At 38.2% G+C, this 19,053-nt stretch overlaps 1 protein-coding gene across 8 annotated transcripts in view; it reads right to left on the bottom strand.

Annotated features, from left to right (window-relative positions):
- Positions 1-19,053, bottom strand: part of Tut7 (terminal uridylyl transferase 7) — a 79,563-nt gene that overhangs the window by 33,281 nt on the left and 27,229 nt on the right. For all 8 annotated transcript variants that reach the window (XR_011374287.1, XM_070033686.1, XM_070033684.1 and 5 more), the window contains exons 12-16: positions 16,172-16,352; positions 13,510-14,588; positions 12,643-12,793; positions 1,544-1,630; positions 705-805 (exon numbers count right to left, since the gene is read on the bottom strand). Coding sequence is in view for 7 of the 8 variants with exons in the window: in XM_070033686.1 (XP_069889787.1) it covers positions 705-805; positions 1,544-1,630; positions 12,643-12,793; positions 13,510-14,588; positions 16,172-16,352 (1,599 nt within the window). In the remaining variant the exon portion in view is untranslated. The remainder of the gene's footprint in view (positions 1-704; positions 806-1,543; positions 1,631-12,642; positions 12,794-13,509; positions 14,589-16,171; positions 16,353-19,053) is intronic.

Raw genomic sequence — 19,053 nt, forward strand, 5'->3', positions numbered from 1 at the left:
CCAAGTTAATATACACAAAAATCTGAAGCAAGAGGATCAGAAAATATCTTTATTTTATATTGATGATGTGAAGTTTGTCTCAAATTCAGGTTTTTTTGTTTACTTTCTATTTTATTTTATATTTATTTATTTATTTTTTTGTCTGGGTCTGGGCCCTATCCCTCAGCTCTTTAGCTCAAAGTGAGTGCTCTACCCCTTGAGTCACAGCGACACTTCCTATTTTCTGAGTGGTCTATTGAAGATAAGAGTCTTATGGTATTTCCTGCCCAGGCTGGCTTTGAATTGCGATCCTCAGATCTCAGCCTCCTGAGTAGGTAGGATTACAGGCATGAGCTACCATGCCTAGCTTTTTACTTTTAAGGTCTTTTTTTGTTTTTTGTTTTGTCAGTAGTGGAGCTTGAACTCTGGGCCTGGGCTTTGTCCCTTAGCTCTTCAGCTCAAGGCGAGCACTCTACCACTTGAGCCAAAGCGCCATTTTTGGTTTTCTGGTGGTTTACTGGAGATCTGAGTCTCTTTCCTGCCTGGGCTGACTTTGAATCATGATCCTCAGATCTCAGCCTCCTGAGTAGAGCCACCAGTGCCCGGCTTTCTAAGCTTTTTAATGTACCCAAGTATGTCAAGCTCTTGATTAAATGGAAAATAGCAAGCAGTGTGGGCCAATTCACAGGAACACAGCAAATGAAAGTTTTATATGGTTACTGTACCTCAGCAGTTTCATGTCCATTAATTGTCATACAGACATCAAGGTCACTCTGTTTGAAACCAAATCCATTTTTAGAGGAGCCAAACAAACTCAGTTTAGTTCCTGTTGTAGATATAAAGTATTAATTATATTGAAATAACACAATAATGACTCAAAAGTACCCAGTTATAAACTACCTGGTCTGATAGTTGAGTTTTCTCACTAGGTAACCATTGATTCTAGATTATATATTTTTCTCTCAAAGTTTATATTCAAATACAAGCTAAATATGACATTAAACACTACCAGTTCTACTTTATTCTAAAATTCAAGATATTTCAAGAAATATTTGGGTCTCAATGTTTAGTAATTTAAGATTGTGGATTTCTAAAGAATATATAGCTTAAATATTAGGAATTTTAACAATCATTCAAAATGAAATTCACTTGTGATATCTGTTGTGATCAACGTCCTAGCATGTTAACGTGTTTTCTTAAACAGCGATTTGATAGATCAAAGTTTATTCTTGGTAGCATCACAAAACAAAGTTTTGATCCGATAATCATCTTAAGGTTGTTACTGTCAAAATTAATGTTCTTCTAACACATGTAATAATGGGCCAGACACCAGTGGCTCACACCTATAATTGTACTCAACAGACTGAAATCTGGGATCGTCACTGAGCTAGCCATGAGACTCATGTTTCTAAGTAACCAGCCATAAGCCATACTGCAGGCTAGTGATTTAAGTAGCAGTATACCAGCAGCTCTGAGTGAAAAAGCTGAGAAAAAACATGACTTTGAATTTAAGGCCCATTAGCAGCACAATGAATAAACTAATTATTTTTTTAAAGCTACTCACCTGGAAAATCCTGCTTTATGAAACTTTCTAAATTTTGCCGAATATGCTCACGAGCCTGATCTTCTAAAACAGTTGGAGAAAAATCCTCTGTTTAAGATAGAAAGTTGAAGAAAAGGAAAAAAAAGCCAAACTATTATTTGTTTGAAAAAGATGAAAAATGCTTTTTAAAAAATAAAACTTACAATCTCCAAAATGAATAAAAAAATCTTCAGAAATATGTTAAAATGACAACTTACAGAATGGGAGGTCTCTGTCAGCTATATATCTGATAGGAGTCTACTATAACTAAAATATACAAGGAGCTCAAAAAACGAAACCCCCAAAGAATCAATAAACTAATTACTAAATGGGCAAGTACTAAACAGACACTTCAGAAGCAGAAGTAAAAATGGCCAATAAATAAAATACATAAAGACATGGTCAACATCTGGACATAAAGGAAATGCAAATCATAACAACAATGACATTCCATCTCATTCCAGTAAGAATGTCCATCATCAAGAATACAAATAACAAATGTGAGGATGTAAGAAGAAAAACAACCTTATTATGCAATTGGTGGGAATGTAAACTAGGAAAACCACTAAGGAAGGCAACATAGAGATTCCTCAAAAAACAAAAATTAGAATGATCCAGTGATACCACTCTTGACTTTTATCTAAAAGATTGCCAAGTCAGACTATAATAGACACCTGCATACCTATGTTCACCACTGCACTATTCACTATAGCCAAGTTGTAGAAACAGACTAGATGCCCTACAATTGAACAATAAATGGATCAAGAAAATGAACTCTAGGAGATGGAAACAAGAAGTTTTTTTCTTTGTTATCTTTTTATCTTGTTTGTTTATGTATCTGTCCTTGGGAGGGAAAGGGTAGACACAGAAATGGAGGAAAAAAAGGGTTATTAACAAAGGCAGCAGTGGTATTCACTAGACACTATGTTGAAAATGAACTATACAATTTGTAGGTGGGAATAGGAAGGGAAAATTGGGAGAGAAAAATAAGAGCCAACATTGTCCAAAAAGAAACATACTCTTTTTTTTTTGGGTCCGGTCATGGGGCCTGAACTCTGGGCCTGGGCACTGTCCCTCAGCTCTTCAGCTCAAGGCTTGCGTTCTACCACTTGAGCCACAGCACCACTTCTGGGTTTTTTTCTTTTTGCTCATGTATGCAAGGCAAATGCTCTACCACTGAACCACCTTCCCAGCCTCAAGAAACATACTCTTTACCTGACTTATGAAACTATAACTTCTCTGTACATCATCTTTCTAATAACAATTTAAAAAAAGATCAAGAAATATAGATATATACAATGGTATTATTCATTCATCAGGAAGAATAATACAATGTCATTGCAGGAAAATAGATGAACTGGGAAAAATTATGCTTAGTAAAGTCAGGCTCAGAGAGATAAAGGGCACATTTTTTTCATATATTGATAAAAGTATGATATACACAATAGAAGATTCCAGTAGTGTAATTCCTTTGTACAATTAACATATGGTGCTATATGTAAATATCTATGATCAAACTGACTAAAGTATAGTATACAACAGGGCAGATTTTAATAGTATAACTTATTTGAACAACTAACAATTTAACAAAATGGATACTACTAAGCAGAAACATGTATTGTTTGAGAGACATGGGAGTTAGAGAAGGAAGATGGACAAATGGGAGAGAGGAATGGTGGCAAATACAGTAATAATATTTAACGCATATATGTGAAAATGGACTAAGATACTTGAGAGGATGTATTGGTGAAGATTGATGGAAGGAATGACTCAAACCAAGATGCACTATACACATAAAACAATATGTTGAACTGAAACCTCTTTATAGAATTACTTAAAAGTAACAAAGAAGTTCTTAATATTTTTAAAACAAAAAGTTTTGGGCCTTCTTAGCAGAGATCATTAGCAATATAAAATAAATACTGACTTAAAAAAAGTTTTATCACTGGGCATTGGTGGCTCATGCCTGTAATCCTAGCTGTGGGGCACATGGGCAGCAAAGATGGCACTGAGACGAAGTTGAGTGGGCAATTAAAATCTGATTGGATAAAGCTTAGGCTCATGATAGGTTGACAGTGATTGGTTGGTTCCTTTTCCTGCCCTTTTATGCTGCCCGGGTTTTTCACTTTAAAAGGTGCTTGCTGTGTGGTAATAAAGGAGTTCTTGCTTGACTTGACTCCCTGCTGCGTCGGATTGTCTCCAGGGCTAAGGGAGCTGGGAAAGGGCAAGCCATGCACTTACCTTTCCTCGGACCAGTCTTCCACAGGATAGACAAAGACCCAACACCTAGCTACTCAGGAGAGATCTAAGGATCATGGTTCAAAGCCAGCCCCCGCAGGAAAGTCCCTGAGACTCCTATCTCTAATTAACCACCAGAAAACTGGGAGTGGTGCTGTGGCTCAAGTGGTAGAGTGCTCACCTTGAGCTGAAGAGCTCAGGGAAAGCACCCAGGACTAGAGTTCAAACCCCACGCCTCCTTCCTTTTGCCCCCAAATACTATCAAGAACTTCAACTGGAATGTAAACTAATCATTAAGTCAACACTTCGGCGCATACAAGCACTGATAAATCACAGCACAGTGATACTGAAATTTCCATAACCCAATCTCACCAACAGGTAGATTATCCAAACAAAACATCAAGAAGAAAATCTCAAAAATAAATGTCACTGTAGGGGAGTTCCGGGAAGATGGTGGAGGAGAAGCTGGAATCTGAACAAGCTCTCGCATAGAAAGTAGTTTTAGAATTCCAGTGAACAGTCCTAAGCCAGAGAATCACACCAAGTGTGCCATCACAGGACAGAGAGTTAGACAAGAGAGGGGAAGCCAAGGAAACGCATCAGCTGCCGCTTCGGCGGCGGGGTCGCGGCGGCGACCACCGCCGCGGAGTCATACCTGAGACACAGAGAGTCGGGGACGAAGGAGCCAGACGCAGCGGACGAGCGGATTCTACTCAACACCAACAAGAACCGACAAGGAGCGAACATCTTCATCCTGCTGTTTGCAGACCAGAGACGACCCAGGATCCAAGACTCGGCGTCACAAGAACTTAACGGTGAAGTGACCTGCCAGACTCAGCTCCATCCAGGGAAAAGTCACCCAGCTCAGGCGCCAGCCAACGGAGTGCCTTGCCTCACTGGGTAACCAGAGCCAAAGGCTGCCCCTCCCTCTAGCAGCCACCACAATCAATTGAAAAACAGAAACCCTGAGAATGGCTCCAGGCTGGGCGCTGTGAGCTTTATCACAAAATAGCCCCAGGGAAAAGCTACTGTTTGTTGAAAGGCCTCAACTCTACCCAGAACCTAGCCTCATCACCACATCCCCCTCTTTTGTGACTCTCAAAGCAGACCACCCTCCGAGAAAACTAACCTGGGAGGGGGAATCTCAAAATCTTGGGTAAAGCAGAGCATTTTTCTGCCTCTTCCAACCAACCGACTTAAGAAACCAATCAAGCCACAGGACCTCAAGCTGACCAGAGACTCCAACAAGAGACTGGTTGCAGACAAAAGGGAGATACAGGATTCTTCCCACTCCTCCCCCCCCAAAAAAAAAAAAATCAAAAGACTTTTTTTTTCTTTTTTTTTTTTTTTCTTCTTCTTCTTTTCTTTTTTTTGCTTGTTTTTTGTTTTTTGTTACCATATATATATATATATATAAAAATTTTTTTTCCCTTCTAAAACTTTTATTAATCTTTAATTTTTGCCTCTTCTGAAAAAATAATTGTTTTCCAGTAACTTTTTTTTTTCTCATCTTATAATTTTTATTTTAGGAATACGTGAATGAGAGTTTTCCTTTCTTTTCTTGTCTTCTTTCTCTTTTTCTTTCTTTCTTAATTATCTTTTTGTTTTTTATCTAGCTCTACTGAACTTCTGATCTTTTCTTCTCCCTTTCCCATCCTTAAAGATTTTCACATCTCCTCTATGTCCCTCCCCTTCTCTGAACATATTCACATTCCTCTCTAAATAGACGGTCTTTTAACCTCTATAATAACATCAATTTTTACGTTTCTATTCTTTTTCTGGTCTCTCTTTATTCCCCTTTCCGTCTCTTCTTTTTCTCTCTCTCTCTACTTGCATCCTACCCAACCCATTTCCTGCACTGTGATTAGGACATAGTTAACTCTCCCTGTGCCTCCCCACACCAATCTATTCCCATTTTTTACCCACATCTCTCCCTAATCCTAATAATTTCTGGTTTTCCAAATTCTTTTCTGTGGTTCGAAGTCCTTTAACATATAGTCGTTTGATGTTGAATAGATGTATCTGCTGAACTAGATTGTATCTGTAGACTATTGACGGTACAAATGCAAACTTTGGTTGATGGTTGCCTTAAGATAGTGTTCTAGCACAAAACTGGTGCAATCTTTATCTCAAATGGGCCGAGTAAGCCGGAAAAACACAAGAAAAATGGCAAATTCGGGTATCTCAATTCCCAACCTTGATAATCAGGGATTAGAACAGATAAAGAATAATCCAGAGGAGAGTTCCCAAATAGCTCTACAAACACTAATAGCAAACATGATAAATGAGAAGTTTGACAATGTACAAAGGACTCTGTATGAGCGTGATAGGGAGAGAGAGGAGGCATCCCAGAAGTTTATACAGGAATATCATAAGCGTGAGGAAGCTTCTCAAAAACTGATACAGGATTTGCGTGAACAACTTGAGAATACTCAAAGAGAAAGGGAGGAATGGCGTGAGCAGGCAGAGAACACTCAAAGAGAACTGCAGGAATCCCACAGAAGGGAGGAAACTAATCAAAGAGTAATTCACGAATTAAGAGACCAGGTAGAGAATACACAAAGATCACTAAAGGCATTCATGGAATCCATTAACAAAGAGCTGAAGGAAGTCAGGGAGACCACAAAGGGAATGCTGAATGGAACCCAACAGAAGGAATGGGAGTCCAAAGAAACCATAACCAATCAACTAAGTGATTTGAGAACAAACACTGAACACCAAATTAAGGAAGTAAAGAAATTCATACAAGACCTAAAACAGAACTTCAACAAAGAACTTGAAGCCATCAAAGCTGACCAATTAGAAGGAAAAGAGATAAAAAACAAAGTAGAGAGTCTTGACAGCAGGTTAGACCATGCAGAAGATCGAATCTCAGGGATTGAAGACAGCCTAGATATTATAGAGAAAGAACATACAACCATCCAAGACAAGTCCAAGAAATATGATAGGTCTATCCAACACCTGGAAGACACCATCAGAAGGCCCAATCTAAGGATAATGGGTGTAGAGGAGCACCTAGAAACAGAAGTTAATGGTCTAGGAAATTTGTTTAACAGGATCCTAGCAGAGAACTTCCCAAACATACAAAAAGATAGGCCTATTCAGATACAAGAAGCTTTTAGAACCCCAAATAGACCAGACCAGAATAGGACATCCCACTGTCACATTATAATCCACACAGGATCAACCCAGACCAAGGAAAAGATCCTTAAAGCTGTCAAGGAGAAAAGGTTAATCACCTATAAAGGGAAACCAATTAGAATTACCTCAGATTTCTCAGCAGAGACAATCAAAGCAAGAAGAGCCTGGAATGACATATGCCATGCCCTAAAAACAAACAACTATCAACCAAGAATACTGTACCCAGCTAAACTCTCCTTCATAACTGAAGGCCAAATAAAAACCTTCCATAGCAAAGAAAAATTGAAACAATACATCTCCACCAAACCAGCCCTGCAAAAGATTCTTAAAGATGTCCTACACATAGAAAACCAACAAGAACGCAACAAAGGCCAAGAAACTGCACCCAAACTGAGAATCCAAGAACCTTAGGAAGAACCCAGCTTTCACAGCCCCCAAGAAGGTGGATAACATGGCAGGAACTCCCAAATACCTCTCAGTCCTATCTCTTAACGTTAACGGACTGAACTCTCCAATTAAGCGACATAGACTGTCTAATTGGATTAAAAAACAAGACCCTTCTATCTGCTGCCTGCAGGAGTCACATCTTGCCCGTAAAAATAAACATATTTTCAAGGTTAAAGGCTGGAACAAAATCTACCAAGCAAACGGCCCTCATAAACAGGCGGGAGTTGCAATCCTAATATCAGATAAAATAGACTTCAAATTAAAATTCGTGAGAAGAGATAAAGAAGGTCGCTACATACTAATTAAAGGATCTCTCCTTCAGGAGGATATTACAATTCTAAATATCTATTCGCCAAACAATGGAGCACCCAAATTTATCAAAGAAACACTACTTTCCCTCAAATCCCATATAGATCCAAAGACATTAATTGTTGGGGATTTTAACACACCACTCTCCCCACTAGATAGATCAACTCGGCAAAAACTCAACAGAAAAACCGCAGATCTAAACAGCTGCATAGATCAACTAGACTTAACAGACATTTACTGAACATTTCACCCAGCAGCATCAGAATACATGTTCTTCTCAGCAGCACATGGAACGTTTTCTAAAATAGATCACATTTTAGGCCATAAAGCAAACTTGTCTAAATTCAGAAACATTGAAGTTATACCTTGCATTCTCTCTGACCACAAGGGAATAAAATTAGAACTCAACACCAAAAGCCACCAAAGAAAGTCCGGTATCACATGGAGGCTGAACAACACACTGCTGAATCATGAGTGGGTCATGGAAGAGATTAGAAAGGAAATTCAAATGTTCATGCTATTCAACAAAAATGAACACACAAATTACCAGCTCCGCTGGGACACAGCAAAGGCAGTACTCAGAGGCAAGTTTATAGCTCTGAGCTCCTACATCAACAAATTGGAGAGATCGGAAACCAGCAATTTAATGACACATCTAAACCTCCTTGAAAAAGAGCAGCAAGATAAACCCCAATCCAGTAGACGGAAAGAAATAATCAAAATTAAATCAGAATTAAATGAATTAGAATCCAAAAAAACTATAGAAAGAATCAACAAAACAAAGAGTTGGTTCTTCGAAAAACTTAACAAAATTGACAGACCCTTAGCAAACCTTATCAGAAAAAGGAGAGAACACATCCAAATTAATAAACTCAGAGATGAGAATGGAAACATCACCAAGGAAACAACCAAGATTCAGAACATTATAAGGGAATACTTCTCAAAACTTTATGCTAATAAGTTTGAGAACTTGACAGAAATGGACCTTTTCCTAGCAAATATTGACATGCCAAAACTAAACCAAGATGAGTTAAACCAGCTTAACAGGCCCATATCAAGCATTGAAATAGAAACAGCAATAAGAGACCTCCCAGCTAAGAAAAGTCCAGGACCAGATGGTTTTACAGCGGAATTTTACAAGGCCTTCAAAGCAGAGCTCACACCAATACTCCTCCAACTCTTCAATGAAATTGAAAGAGAAAGCTCACTACCGAACACATTCTATGAAGCCATCATAACCCTCATCCCAAAACCAGGCAGGGACTCATCAAAGAAAAAGAACTATAGACCCATTTCTTTGATGAACATTGATGCAAAACTTCTCAACAAAATTTTGGCCAATCGACTTCAACAATTCATCCAAAAAATCATACACCATGATCAAACAGGATTCATTTCAGGGATGCAAAGCTGGTTCAATATACGCAAATCAATTAATATTATTCATCACATCAACAGGAACAAGAATAAGAACCACATGGTTATCTCAATAGATGCAGAAAAAGCATTTGACAAGATCCAACACCCCTTTATGATGAAGGTTCTGGAAAAATTAGGAATCCATGGAACATTCCTCAATACAATAAAGGCTGTATATGACAAACCTACAGCCAGCATTATACTCAATGGTGAAAAACTAAAGCCATTTCCTCTTAACTCAGGAACAAGACAAGGATGCCCACTCTCTCCACTTCTCTTCAATCTAGTATTAGAATGCCTAGCTACAGCAATAAGACAAGATGCAGACATAAAGGGGATCCAAATAGGGAAAGAAGAAATAAAACTCTCCCTCTTTGCAGATGACATGATCTTGTATTTAAAGAATCCCATAGACTCCACTCCCAAATTACTCAAGCTGATTCAAAACTTTGGCAAAGTAGCAGGTTATAAAATTAACCCCCAAAAATCAATGGCTTTTCTATATGCCAACAATGAGAAAAGTGTGGCTGAAATTAGGAAAGCAACTCCATTTGTAATAGCCCCACAAAAAATAAAATACCTAGGAATTAACTTAACCAAAGAAGTGAAGGACCTCTATGATGAAAACTTTAAAATCTTGAAAAAGGAAATCAACACAGAACTTAAAAAATGGCAAAACCTCCTATGCTCCTGGATTGGCAAGATTAACATCGTGAAAATGGCAATACTTCCCAAGGCTATCTACAAATTCAACGCGATACCTATCAAAATTCCACCCTCATTCTTCAAGGAAATAGAGGAGGCAATCCAAAAATTCATATGGAACAATAAAAGACCCCGAATAGCAAAAACGCTCCTCAACGGAAAGAACACTGCTGGAGGAATATCAATACCAAATTTCAAACTCTACTATAAAGACATAGTAATCAAAACAGCTTGGTATTGGCATAAGAACAGACTTCAGGACCAATGGAATAGAATTGAAAACCCAGAAATGAACCTACAGACCTATAGCCATCTAATCTTCGATAAGGAAGCTAAAACAATAGAATGGAAGAAAGACAGCCTCTTCAGTAAATGGTGCTGGCAAAATTGGTTAACTACATGTAGAAAACTAAAGCTAGATCCTTATATATCACCCTGCACCAGAATCAACTCCAAATGGATCAAAGACCTTGAACTCAAAGCAGACACTCTGAAAACATTACAGGATGGAATAGGAGAAACCCTAGGTCTCCTTGGCTCAGGTCGAAATTTTCTGAATAGAGACCCGGAAGCACAACAAATCAAAGAAAGGTTGGACAAATGGGATTGCATAAGATTGCAGAGCTTCTGCAGGGCAAATGACATAGCTAGCAAGATCAATAGAAAGCCCACCGATTGGGAGAAGATCTTTACTAGCCATACAACGGACAAGGGTCTCATATCTAAAATATACTTGGAACTCAAAAAATTAAACCCCCCAACAACAAATCCTCAAAGAAACAACTGCCCAATAAATAAGTGGGCGAAAGACTTAAAGAGAAGCTTCTCTGAAGAAGAAAGAAGGATGGCCAATAGACACATGAAGAAATGTTCAACATCCCTAGCCATAAAAGAAATGCAAATCAAAACAACATTGAGATATCACCTCACTCCAGTTAGAACAGCAAAAATCAAGAACTCTAACAACAATAGATGCTGGAGGGGATGTGGACAGAAAGGAACCTTACTTCATTGTTGGTGGGAATGTAAACTTGTTCAACCACTTTGGAAAGCAGTATGGAGGTTCCTCAAAAGACTTCACATAGATCTCCCCTATGATCCAGCAATCCCACTTTTGGGCATTTACCCAAATGTTTACAAACAAGACCACACTAAAGCTACCAGCACAACTATGTTTATTGCAGCATTATTTACCATAGCTAAGACATGGAACCAACCCAGATGCCCCTCAGTAGATGAATGGATCAAGAAAATGTGGTATATATACACAATGGAATTCTATGCCTCCATCAGAAAGAATGACATTTCCCCATTTGTTAGGAAATGGAAAGGTTTGGAAAAAATTGTATTAAGTGAAGTAAGCCAGGCCCAAAGAAGCATAGGTCCCATGGTTTCCCTTATTTGCAATATCTAGTATAGGTATGAGTCAAGCGGAAAAGGTCAGATAATGTGATGTTAGGAAAATGAACCCTTAAATATGTATTTTAATGTTTTCGTTTCTTTCATGCACGTGTTTCTAACGCATTTATAAGGTTATTTCTTTGTTGCTTTGTATGTCCCTCCCCCACAGTGTAACCCCCGCTTTCACTATATTTGATGTCAGTATAACATGTGGAGGAGATGGGGACAAACAAGTCGTTTAAGGATTCAGGTGGACCTGTTGCAACAATGAGAAGTACAAAATGTCATGTCAAAACCAGCTTTACAATGTCGGTGTGGGGGGGGGAGGGGGGTATAATTGGGTGGGGGGAGGGGGGTAAAATTGGGTGGGGGGAGGGGGGAGGCGGGGAAGGGAAGTGAAGGGTAAACAAAGGAGGAGGCTGCAATGCTTGGTAAGAAATGTATGCATTATCCTGCCCATGTAATTGTAGCCCCTCTGTACAGTATGTTCTCAAATAAAATAAAATACAATTAAAAAAAATAAATGTCACTGTAGGCCAATATATTTTTAAGAGACACCTACAGTTTCTCCCCTAGCAGTTCCACAACACACATTCTTCTCAGCAGCACAAGAAAACTTTCTCCAAAATAGACGGTCGTGACACATAAAACAAATCTTAGTGAATAAATCTCAAGGGAGATTTACTTCCAATAAGAGAAGCGAGGAGGAGTATGAGTTACTTCCTATTAGCCTGGGAATACTGCTTGTACTACTAAATGTATCTAGAAAAACATTTCAAGGAATACAAGGTAGAAAATGGGAGATGTAAGAGGAACTGGGATGCTGCTCAGTGGTAGATCACACTGAATATGTATAAGGCCCTTAGTTTGATTCCCAATACTAGAGTAAACATTAAAAGAAAGAGTAGGGGATGGCTCTAGTTCAGTGCTTGACTAGCAAGTATGAGGTGCTGAGTTCAAATCCAATATGGCCAAGAAATAGAGGGGGGGAAGGGGGTTATTTTCTTAAAAGATACTCTCTTCTTTCCTCCCTTTCTTTAATACGTATTGTGTCTCAACTAGGACAAACAAGACAAAGAATACAACAAGATACATTGGAGAATTAATAAATGTCTAGAGTGTTAACACAACACCTATTCCTTGAAGACTTCAAATAAATAATTTACTCAAATAAAAAACTTACTGTAGGGCTGGGAAGGTGGCTCAGTGGTAGAGCACTTGCCTTGCATGCATGAGGCCCTGGATTCGATTCCTCAGCATCACATAAGCAAAAAGAAAAAAGCCAGAAGTGGTGCTGTGGCTCAAGTGGTAGAGTGCTAGCCTTGAGTTGAATTGCTGAGGGACAGCGCCCAGGCCCAGAGTTTAGGCCCCACGACTGGACCCAACAACAAAAACAAAAACAAAAAACAAAAAAAACTTACTGTAACACTGAATGCAAACTTGATCCAAGATATTTGAAAACTTGGGTGTTAGTGGTGGCAAGGGTTCCAGCTGGATTCTTTTGAAGTCTTCTGGACAGTCCTTTTTTAGATGACCTTCTCGTTTGCATAAGCTGCAAACGACTGTAGGAGACTAAGAATACAGCAAAGCAAAACAAGATGGTAAATTAAACAGCGTATTTATGGGGGATATGTAATCTGTTTTTTTTTTCTGGTCCTGGGCTTTGAACTCAGGGCCTGGTACTCTCCCTGAGCCTCTCTATGCTCAAGGCTAGAGCTCTAGCACTTGAGCCACAGCGCCACTTCCTGTAATCTATTTTTTAAGACACATTTTGAAAAGAAATGAAATGTAATGTGCAACCATTCCAAATGATTCGAGATAGGGATATACTTATGATATCCTCAAGAGAAAAGGATAGTTACTGTCACCATTCCCTTCCTCCTATGCAGATTTCCATGAGTATTAAAAGGGGGAGGGATGATCATATTTAGGAAAAAATTCAGATTAGTTAGAAATAGAAAAAAAACAGGAAAAAGCCTATTCTAGTATAAATTGATATTATAGTCATTAAAATTATTATTTTTTTGTTGGTCGTGGGGCTTGAACTCTGGGCTTGGGCGCTGACCCTTAGCTCTTCAGCAAAAGGCGAGCACTCTACTACTTGAACCACAGTATCACTTCCGGTTTTCTGGTGATTAATTGGAGATCAGAGTCTCATGGACTTTTCCTGCCTGGGCTGGCTTTGAACCATGATCCTCAGATCTCAGCCTCCTGAGTAGTTAGGATTACAGGCATGAGCCACTGGCACCCAGCCCATTAAAATGTCTCCTACTATTGGCAATGGTTACCTTGCCTTTGGTGAAGATAAGTTTACTAAATTCATAGAAGAAATCAGACAGATCCACAGATGAATTTTCCTCACATATATTTTCTTCTCTGAGACTTATGTTATTAAGCTCTATGAGTAGAGTTCCATCTACATGCTTTCCACAGTCTTTTAAATCTTCATATTTAGAAGGATCAAGTAATTCATCATCCTCTTCAGATAAAGCATCCTCATCTCCTGATCCAGTATAGGTGTTGTCTAACTCATCTTCATTGCCAATGCCATCACCTTCTTCTTTTGGGTTAATGATGAGTCTAGGTTCCTCTTCCTCCTCCTCTTCCTCTTCTTCATTAAAGTGAATGATTTCTGATGCCTGGCCTTGGACTGAAGGGTCAAAGTGGTTTATAAAGTCTTCTCGATCATTGGTAATTTTTATATGCTTTCTATCAAAATCAGCATTGTCATCTAAAGGAAACAATCCACCCCCTTCTTCAGTTTTAAGATTTTCAATGTCTTCTAAATCCCAATCTGTCTCACAATTATGTGTGCTATTGCAAGCTAAAAGATCTCCATGCTTGTTACTGCATAAATTTTGATCATTGGTAGTCAACAGATGTTTGCTTGTCCTTCTGATTTTCTTTCTTTCATTTTTACTTCCTGTTTTTTGATGGTGTTTTGTGACTTTCTCATTATTGACATCTGTCTGCTTAAGGCCTGAGTTTTCCAAGTGGGCACTGAACTGTACATTTTCTTTGTTATTCACTGGTGGGCTTTTAAAGTTTTCAGTAGTCTCTTTTAGAGTAAGTGGCTGTGCCTTACAAGTGTTTGAAGTTGAAATGGTAGTAGCACCAGGACCTTGAGCCAAATCTGAGTTTTTGAGCTTATCATCTTTTGCTTGGATATCTGGATCATGATTTGTTGTTTCTGTAGAATGTTCTGAAATGCATGTATTAGGGCTTAGAGGCTTTGGAAGGCTGGATTTTGTAACTTTGTGTGGAAGAGCAAAATATTTATATGTTGTCCTTAAACAATGAAGTATATATTGAAACACAGGTTGATTATTTAGAGTTCTTGCCACATTTCTTTTAACAGAGTAGGGATCTGTAATGAGAAAGATTCACCACATCATATATAGGTACTTCATGCTTTACACCTTAATCTATTAATAGTACAAAAGCAGACAACAAATAAACAACAGTAAAATTTAACACACATCTTATGCTTTTAAAAATAAGGATGATGGGCAGGGAACAAGAAGATTCAGTTTAGGACCAAAACCACTGATGCTTTCTTAACATAGGCTCTATGAAGAGAACCCATACTGTTCATTACCAGGACCCCTTCCATATTTCCGCTCTATAACTGAGGAGGTGGGAATAACTTCATGAATGTGGCTCTCACACCTTGGGGAAATCAGGTCTTTCTGACAGGCTTCCTGCTGAGTGCTCTGCTCCCCACTCAGCCAGGCCTGCGGTGTCACGCTTACCTCCACTCTTCTGACCTGGAAAGCCCCATCACTGAATTGCTTGGCCTGAGTTTCAGGGGTGAGAGGGAGACACCGGGAGGAGACACCACTTCTCTCAATCTTTTTTCCTCCCCTAGAACTCCAGCAGGTTAGGCAATTGGCCAGAAGAGCTGAGCCAGAGAAACTGCAGGGGAGGGTTTAAAAACGTGAGATCCCCATGACTGCATAAGGAATTGATGCAAAATGCAAAAAAAACCAAAACCAAAACCAAAACCAAAACCAAAAAACCCTCTCTAGTGCAACATAAAGCTTGAAAAAAAATCAAGCAAAAAAAAAAAAAAAAAAGAATTTCATTTAGGAGGTCCTTTGAAATATCAAAAGGAAGAAAAGTAAGGTTTCTAGAGGTATTTCAAACACCTGAATTTGCAAAGCTGAGAAGAACTAGAGTCCACTTATTGACATTTATAGTATAGTGGTTTCAGTTAAACAGACATCACTAAAGGGAGTGGTTATCAGTAAGTTACTTCCAATTTCAAAGACAACTATCTGATCCCTCTACTGAAAAGTAATCCAACTAAGAAAGTCATTTTTTTTTTTTGGGTCCGGTTGTGGGGCCTGAACTCTGGGCCTGGGCGCTGTCCCTCAGCTCTTCAGCTCAAGGCTAGCACTCTACCACTTGAGCCACAGTGCCACTACCGGCTTTTTTCTTTTTGCTTATGTGGTGCTGAGGAATCGAACCCAGGGCCTCAGGCATGCAAGGCAAGTGCTCTACCACTGAGCCACCTTCCCAGCCCTAAGAAAGTCATTTTTTCATGACAAAAGTTATTTTCATTATCTTTGCAAAACTAAACAGCAACAGCAACCTACAGAATGATGAATTTAGAAATACAAAAGTGAGGACAGTAAAGAGGAAAGGAACACTCACAAACAGCTGAGGAAAAGGCTTTTTAACTGTTTAACTTGCTAAGAAATTTACAAAGGACTCAGCTAATCATTATTCCAGCTGCATAATAATTATTTTATTGTGGAACTTAAAAAACAAGAGTGAACATTCTGGTCTCTTGGAATGACCCAATGTAACACAAAGAAGATTGTAATATTTAATTCACCTTTAAAATAGGTCTATCTTAGGAACTGAAAAGAGACTGAAATGAAAAGCATGCTGTCAGACTGGCACCTCTTAAAAAGTGAAGGGGGTGGATTAAACAGCTTGAGATACCTTCAATAGCAATTCTTTTTTTGGGCCAATCCTTTGATTCCCGAGATATAGATTCTTTGATACGAATACTTATTACTAAATCAGCCAAATTAAATTCTAAAGCATAGAATCGCAGCAATTCCACCCAGAGCTGCCCAACTGGCACTGAAGGCTGATGTTTTGTATCAAACATTAATGGCACCTATAAACAGCAAAGAGAAACACGAGTTATTTCAAATGCTGGCTCAACCTAAAAAAAAAAATGAAAGATCATTCAAACAAAAATTAAAAAAACTTAGAAAAGACATAAATTTGACAATCAATCCTGATAAATCAAATGCTATATTCTATTTTGCTTGCAGTTAAATAATATCACTTCAATTACAATCTTTGCTAAAATCTAGACATTATCACAGGAACTGGAAGATCCATTTTACCTAACCAGAGAGCATATTTGGTTTTGAAGTCATAGTAACAGGTAGAGCAGTCCCTGCGTAGGTTGCTAATGTGCTCAGCATGGACGTCTTTCTGTTACTGCTGCTAAAGCACAATGTTACAGGTGCAGATAGAAATCCAGAAAAGGACAGTAGCTAAAGGCATAGAGAAAAGGGAGAAAAAATTCTTCTCATAGCCCAGATAGCCTATATCACCACACTAAATCTGTTAGTGGTCACTAGTTTTAAAATAAGAAACAAAACAAAACAAAAAACTCTGTTTTTACAGTCACAGACTTTTGACAAATTTAAGCACACTTGGTATATTGAAAAGCACTCAAATTCCAATAGAAATTCTGCCACTCCAGAGCTCTTAATTGCTCTGCGACTCAGCACATTCATTGATAGTGCATCACAGTGGCTTTTGAATTGGGATAAGCTTAGTTTTGAAACCCAAACTCTACCAAGTTCTAGCTGTGTATGATCTTCATCAAGGTCTATAACCTGTCTAAGACTTAGCTTCCTCATCTGACAGACGGGGATAATAGTACCCACCTCATAGGGTTGTTGGGAGGACTGAGTGAGATAGTATCTGTAAAGTGCTTAGCACAGTGCCTGGCACACAATGTTCAAAAAATGGTCGCTATCATTATCTGCAGAGTAGGGATGATACCACCTATAACACAGGATAGTTATGAGGATTAAATGAGAAACAAGGGAAAGCATCTGGCAGACGTGGTTGCTCTCTGTACTTTTTCAGTTAGTTTTTTTTTTAAGTAAAAGAAATTCAAAATATCATTGAAACACAAGGTCACAACTAGAAGATGCTCTTAGAGGTAATCTAGTTCAACTCCCATATGTTACAAGAGAAGAAACTAAAGCCCCAAGAGTTTTTGTGGCTTGTCAGTAGATTGTACTGCTTGCCGGTGGAAGAATAAAATCTGATTCCAGCCAGTGCTTTGTTATGACACATGCAACTTTTACAATGTCTAAAACTCACATAATTTCAGTAGTGGCAACATAATGAAATCTCTCCAAATAGCATTAAAAGAAAACATTAAATGGACCTTTTCTTCACATTATTCCTATAATTTGTACTGAAAGAAAGTTTAAGACAAATTTGTCTCCAATCATACTTTCTCACATCACATCTCAAATAAGTGGTATAGTATTTCATTAATTAGTAAATCTCAATTAGAATTCTTCTGTCAATTCAGAAGTGATGAAAATGGAAGTTGTCTAGGTCCCAAACAGTACAGTTGAGGACATAAAGAAAACCTTCAGGAATTAGATCTTTATTAAATTTCATCTCTTTATACACAGCCCTTTTCAACTTTACAGAAGATATTTTTAAGCATCTCACTGAAATGACTTGAAAATACTAGAACATGGAACTTTATATAAAAGACATTTTAAATGTGTAAACGACCAGCACTCAACTACTAGCACTCAAACTGGCTTTTAAAGGTAGAGAACATTTCCTTTTTGAATAAATTAAGAACAGAAGCTAACATTTACTGAGTGCTCATTGAGTGCTTGGCACTGAGTTAAACATTCTATAAATCAATGACCCTATGAGGGAGTACCAATATTATCCCCATTTGTAGGGAGGAAACTGGGACCCATAAAAATTAAGTAACTTGCCCAAGGACACACAGCTAGGAAATGGGAGAGCTGGGATAAAAATTCAGACAGTCTGGACTGGATCATCAAATAGAAAACCTAAGTGGGGCTGTTATAATGGAAAACAAGATGATGTAGCACCTCTCCCTTCTTCCCCTAATACTTAAAGATTCTAGAAAATGCTACTGGAGCATCTACGATTTACCACTGTTTTTCATTTTAGGCACGAATAAACCGTGGACAAGTACATGACTTTGTCAAAGTAGAGCTATAATTAAAATAGTTGTCTCATAAGTGTTTTGTGGCAGTTGTTGATACTTTACTCCAAAGGGTTAAGAGAAGGTCATGAAGTTTCAGATCATTCACCAATGAGACAGTGTCTTAGAAGTAGTAGTAGTATAAAATTACATGGAACAAATTTTTGCTTGAAATTCCAATGGCAATTTATGTGCAAATAACTCTGCACTCCCAACAATATGGGAACAGTACATTTAATCATGTATTTGTTTACTGTTATTTTAATAATGTGGTTAACGTTCTATATACTTAAACCAAATAATACCATGTAAGGCCTAAGCTCTTTTCAGAATATATAAGGATTTACCATTCAATTCTTAATAAGTTTCCATATGCAGAAGAAACCATATCAATAAATGGATTTAATTATCTAAATTTTTTAAAAAACATTTTCTCACTACTTTTCTTTGGAAAGTACTAAATCAACTAGGGAATGGAATAGTCATGAAATACCATGGAGGGTCTTCAAAAAATTAAACATTACTGTATGATCTAGCTACTGCTAGGTATGTTCCTAAAGAATCAAAGTGAACGTCCTATAGAGATAAC

The sequence above is a fragment of the Dipodomys merriami genome, unplaced genomic scaffold (genome assembly GCF_024711535.1).
Source record: "Dipodomys merriami isolate MVZ:Mamm:240054 unplaced genomic scaffold, mDipMer1.0.p SCAF_22, whole genome shotgun sequence".
In the NCBI taxonomy this organism is placed as follows: Eukaryota; Metazoa; Chordata; class Mammalia; order Rodentia; family Heteromyidae; genus Dipodomys; species Dipodomys merriami.